Source organism: Panthera pardus, unplaced genomic scaffold (genome assembly GCF_024362965.1).
Source record: "Panthera pardus isolate Hobbes unplaced genomic scaffold, ASM2436296v1 HiC_scaffold_13, whole genome shotgun sequence".
In the NCBI taxonomy this organism is placed as follows: Eukaryota; Metazoa; Chordata; class Mammalia; order Carnivora; family Felidae; genus Panthera; species Panthera pardus.
Genome location: NW_026526688.1, coordinates 49,674,035 through 49,680,034, shown reverse-complemented (window position 1 = coordinate 49,680,034; position 6,000 = coordinate 49,674,035). Strand labels below are relative to the sequence as shown.

General features: G+C 41.5%; 1 protein-coding gene across 1 annotated transcript in view; it reads right to left on the bottom strand.

Annotated features, from left to right (window-relative positions):
• Nucleotides 1-413: 413 nt before the first annotated feature.
• Nucleotides 414-6,000, bottom strand: part of ELP3 (elongator acetyltransferase complex subunit 3) — a 97,635-nt gene continuing 92,048 nt past the window's right edge. Inside the window, exon 15 of the mRNA XM_019440875.2 lies at nt 414-1,645. Coding sequence (XP_019296420.1) covers nt 1,569-1,645 — 77 coding nt within the window. The 3' untranslated portion in view covers nt 414-1,568. The remainder of the gene's footprint in view (nt 1,646-6,000) is intronic.

Genomic DNA, 6,000 nt, shown 5'->3' with positions numbered 1-6,000 from the left:
AGGACCTTGAGGATGAGAAAATGGAGGCCCAGAAACTCTTGTGTAAGCCAGGGTCACACTGTGGACAGAGGCGAGCCTGGGTCAGCACGCTCTCCATCCTGTCATCCCCAGTGGTGTGTGCTAACAGCTAGTGTGGCGCGTGTGCTGTTAGTTTGATAGTTTTGTTTTTAAAGGAAAAACAAGGATAATTGAGAAGTAGCTAAATCCCCTAGACTATACTCCCGGAAAGCCTCTGTAGCTCCACAAGCCCCCAAGAGAGCCAGTGTCATCTGCCCTGTGGCAGTGGGATGAAAAGGCAAACAGCACGAAGGAGGAAATAAATAGCATCGCAGATTGGAAACCCAAACCGGCAAATTCATAGCAAATGTCACTACATGTGTAACAGGGAGAGGGGAAAAAACCTTACATGAGTCTTCTCTATGTGTTGAAGATTTTATTTTTCAGGGGCATCAATTCCATTTAATAAAGCTTTGTAAAATGCCACAGAAGCCAGGGGGCACAGGTTTAAGCCATGCTCTTAAGAATTGGCCCTCTCCAGGCTGGGTCTCTTCTGCAGATTACCTAGAAGTTACAAAGAGGAGTTCTTGAATACAAACCTTTGAAAAAGCCAATCTTTTTCCTATTTTTGGATTTGGGCCAAATGCAGAAAGTAGATTTTCCACTTTCTTGCTTTGATAGGAGTTGAACTCTTATCTTTTTTCATTTAAAACAAGCCAAAGTCCCTCTTAAAGAATCATAATGCAGGAAACCGCTTCTGTGGAAGCGAACCTTGACTTAGGGCCACACAAGCTCAGGCATGTGCATGTCAGACTCTGCCTGCTCAGGACACACAAGAGGGGAAACCAAATGCTGCTGCCCACGCTGTTCTGCAGTTGTCTAGAGTAGGGGGAGCACAGACAAGAAAAAGTGCAAAATAAAGGGTGTTTGTAAGGGCCCAGAGTGGATGGGAGACCCCCACATGAGAACGCTGGTTTCAAGCTTCACACACAAACCTACAACTTCAATGCCTCTCTCCTCATCACACTGTTATTTCAAACATCAGCATGGGAATCAGAATTATTTCCATTAAAACAAGAGCTCATTTTCTTGTGCCGGAATGTATATAAAGGCCAGAGATCAAAGCCTGACAGTTTTCATGTTCCAGCCTTTTTGTCCCTACAGTATATAAATAACCTACTCCTAAGTTTACTCCTCAAATGACAATAGCTAGCTTTACTTCATGAATTATGGTGTCCAAATGAGTTGATTAATTTGCTTTCGTCACTGTGCATGAGTCATGGTAGATCAACTGCAGGCTTCATGAAGACTTTAGAAACTGGATACATGACTCAAGAACACGCAGCAGCTCTGGGCACCAGGGGCTTGGTGGGCTTGGTCGGCAGGCGCCTGGCCTGGCCCTGAACGCAGTTTCCAGTCTCTGCAGCTGCAGGATGAGGGTGAAGCTCCTTGCCAGGGAGGCAGGGTAGGTCCATTTGTTTTGCTCGGCCTCTCTGCTGAGTAGTCAAGGTATCTTGAATCTTTATTTTCTGCCAGGGAGGACACTGCATCAAGGCGGGCCGGTGTGGCCATTATTTCAGCGTCTTTACCATGTACGGCCCTTGTAGTCTGTAGCCAATCTTTCTGTAATAATTCCTGGTGCCGACCCCTGTGAGGCAGCAGAAAACCAAAGAAAGAAGAGTATTAAGCGTAAACTCCTGTAAAAACCCTCAAAGGCCAGCAGATGCTCCTCTCTCAGCTCCACCCCCGCCCCCCTCATATTCACAGACCAAATTCCAGTCCAGATCGAACCTCATTTTAACAAGTTTGGAACATTTTTATCATTTTGAATACAGGCTGTATTAAACCATAGAAACTTTGTATTTTAGAGCCTGTGTATTTCAGTCCTGTTGGCACACCATGGGAGGAGGTGGATTTAAGTGTGACCTGTCCACATCCTAAATGGAACCAAACAGTATCACAGTTCCCCGGAAGGTGAAAGAGAGGGGAGACAGGGGAAAATGGGGTCTCCACAGAGCCTAGAGAGGGAAGGGGCACCGAACGAAAAGAAGCTGTGCTTCAGTGTCAGTGCAACACGCCCTCATCGTGAGCGACAATTTCAACAGAATATTGGTCACATTAAATTAATGCTACTTAATTTGCATTTTATTAAAGTTTTGTTTAACTGGCATATTTCTTTCATGTATGAACAGTGTAAGTACCAGAAGTTCATACCTGTTTTAAGTTTGCATGCATTTAAGCAACATTAGCTGATTTAAGTCAATACTAAAGGTCTATGAACTTTTTTTTTAAAAGGGATCTACATATTAAGTTTGAGAAACACTATCCTAAGTGATCCCTCTAAATAAAATACTGTCCCACAGAAGATGCTGAGAGTGCACAGGAGGATAAATGCATGGCTTATAAGGTAGTGTCTACTGGCATGGTTAAGAGGGGACAGGCTCTGGATCAGTTTGATCTGGGTTTAAGACCTGGACCCATTTTACAGGTCTGTGGCCTGGGTCAGTTACTTAATTTCCCTGAACTTTTTTTTTTTTTCCATATAATTTATTGTCAAATTGATTTCCATACAACACCCAGTGCTCATCTCAACAGGTGCCCTTCTCAATGCCCATAACCCACTTTCCCCTCTCCCACTCCCCAGCAACCCTCAGTTTGTTCTCAGTATTTAAGAGTCTCTTATGGTTTGCCTCCTTCCCTCTCCGTAACTTTTTCCCCCCCTTCCCTCTGGTCTTAAGTTTCTCAGGATCCACATATGAGTAAAAACATACAGTATCTGTCTTTCTCTGCCTGACTTATCTCACTTAGCATAATACTCTCCAGTTCCATCCACGTTGCTACAAAAGGCTATATTTCATTCTTTCTCCTTGCCAAGTAGTATTCCATTGTACATATAAACCACATCTTCTTTATCCATTCATCAGTTGATGGACATTTAGGCTCTTTCCATAATTTGGCTATTGTTGAAAAGTGCTGCTGTAAACATTGGGGCACATGCATCAGCACTCCTGTATCCCTTGGGTCAATTCCTAGCAGTGCTATTGCTGGGTCATAGGGTAAATCTATTTTTAATTTTTTGAGGAATCTCCATGCTGTTTTCCAGAGTGGCTGCACCAGTTTGCACTCCCATCAACAGTGCAAGAAGGTTCCCATTTCTCCACATCCTCTCCAGCATCTATAGTCTCCTGACTTGTTCATTTTGGCCACTCTGACCAGCGTGAGGTGATATCTCAGTGTGGTTTTGATTTGTATTTCTCTGATGAGGAGTGAACACTTACAGCAATGGCTAGATGATCTAGACAGAGAATCAATAAAGAAACAAGGGCCCTGAATGATACATTGGATCAGATGGACTTGACAGATATATTTAGAACTCTGCATCCCAAAGCAACGGAATATACTTTCTTCTCGAGTGCACATGGAACATTCTCCAAGATAGATCACACACTGGGTCACAAAACAGCCCTTCATAAGTATACAAGAATTGAGATCATACCATGCACACTTTCAGATCACAATGCTATGAAACTTGAAATCAACCACAGGAAAAAGTCTGGAAACCCTCCAAAAGCATGGAAGTTAAAGAACATCCTATTAAAGAATGAATGGGCCAACCAGGCAATTAGAGAAGAAATTTAAAAATATATGGAAACAAATGAAAATGAAAATACAACAATCCAAACGTTTTGGGATGCAGCAAAGGCAGTCCTGAGAGGAAAATACATTGCAATCCAAGCCTATCTCAAGAAACACGAAAAATCCCAAATACAAAATCTAACAGCACACCTAAAGGAAATAGAAGCAGAACAGCAAAGACACCCCAAACCCAGAAGAAGAGAAATTATAATAAAGATCAGAGCAGAAATAAACAATATAGAATCTAAAAAAACAGTAGAGCAGATCAATGAAACCAAGAGTTGGTTTTTTGAAAAAATGAACAAAATTGGTAAACCTCTAGCCACGCTTCTCAAAAAGAAAAGGGAGAAGACCCAAATAGATAAAGTCACGAATGAAAATGGAATTATTACAACCAATCCCTCAGAAATACAAGCAATTATCAGGGAATACTATGAAAAATTATATGCCAACAAACTGGACAGCCTAGAAGAAATGGACAAATTCCTAAGCACCCACACACTTCCAAAACTCAAACAGGAAGAAATAGAAAACTTGAACAGACCCATAACCAGAGAAGAGATTGAATCAGTTATCAAAAATCTCCCAACAAATAAGAGTCCAGGACCAGATGGCTTCCCTGGGGAATTGTACCAGACATTTAAAGCAGAGATAATACCTATCCTTCTCAAGCTGTTCCAAAAAATAGAAAAGGAAGGAAAACTTCCAGACTCATTGTATGAAGCCAGCATTACTTTGATTCCCAAACCAGACAGAGACCCAGCAAAAAAAGAGAACCCTGAACCTTTATTTTATCCTCTGTAATAATGTACTTAAGTTTTCAGGATGTTGAGTATTAAATGAGATAGTCTATGGAATGTGATTAGTGCAGGGTCTGAAAAAAGCCAACTCCTCAGAAACATTGGCTGTTATTATTCTTTTAAAGCTGTTTACGATCTGGTACCCAACTACATTTCTAGCTTTATCTCTTGCTACACCTCTCTTCTTAAAAATTATGCTTCAGCCTTGGTGAATTTTCAATTTTTTAAGTTCTCTGCACATGTCTGGCTCTTTTTCTAGCTTCCAGGTCTTTGCTTATGCTTGTTCCCTCTAGCAAACTAATCAAACCTAAGAAGGGGGTGGTGGAAACCTCCATTTATAGGTCAGAAGCACTGGTAACAACCTGGACTTGCAATTGGCATTTGAAGTGAGGACATTCTTGTGGGCCTGAGCCCTTAACCTGTGGGATCTGAAGCTGTCTCCAGGTAGACAGTGTCAGAATGGAGTTAAATTACAGGACACACAGCTGGTGTGGCAGAATTGCTTGATGTGTGGAAACACCCTACATTCGGTGTCAGTAGCATAGGTATTCAGAGTATCGTGTGTAATGTGAATGAAAACAACTGCGGTTTTCTTTACAGTGTTCTGCCCCCCAGAACTCCCCATGGTGGACTGTGCCACTGTTGGCCTCCCTAAGTGGTACGAGTTCTATTTACCTTTTTCTTTACTTTGTATTCCTAGTGCTGAGTATTGTGCATGAAATAGAGACTCTTAAATACTGAGAACTGAGGGTTTGATGAGGGTTTAAGGGGAAAGTGGGTGATGGGCACTGAGGAGGGCACCTGTTAGGATGAGCACTGGGTGTTGTATGGAAACCAATCTGACAATAAATTATATAAAAAATTTTAAAAAAACCCAAAAAACAAAACAAACCAAAAACCCAAAGAACTGTTAGCTCTTTCAAGTCTAGCCTAGTTCTTTAGCCCAAACATTTGCTACTTAGGAAAAGGACTTTCCCCACCATGTTTTGTTTCCTATCTCCTTTGAAAGTTTTCAAGTGTTTAGAAAATTGAATTGAAGCTGACACAATGGAAGTAACAGTACTATATCATGTGATGACAGGTCACTGGACAATTTCCCTTTTAATTCAAGGATTACTGAGAAACCACAAGAGACTCCTAATGATAGGGAACAAACTGAGGGGTGACAGAGGGAGGTGGTTGGGAATGAGCTAGCTGGGTGATGGGTATTAAAGAATGCACTTGTTGTGATGAGCACTGGGTGTTGTATGTAAGTAATGAATCACTGAATTCTCCTGAAACCAATATTGCACTGTATGTTATCTAGAATTAAAAAAAAAATAGGATTACTGATATTCTATCTTGCACAATTTCACCTTGTCTCTACATTCTAATCATTACTTCTACTCAACATTGTGGCTTGGGATACAGCAAGAGGAAAACACACACAAAATATAGGTCAGATAGTAGCACACACCCACTGAATATAGGAAGACAGCTCAGAACCCCCAGAGGGGTACAACCACTTTATTGTTTGTACTATTTCCTAAAGCTCTCGTTCCATAAGCACATCCTATAACCCAGCAAT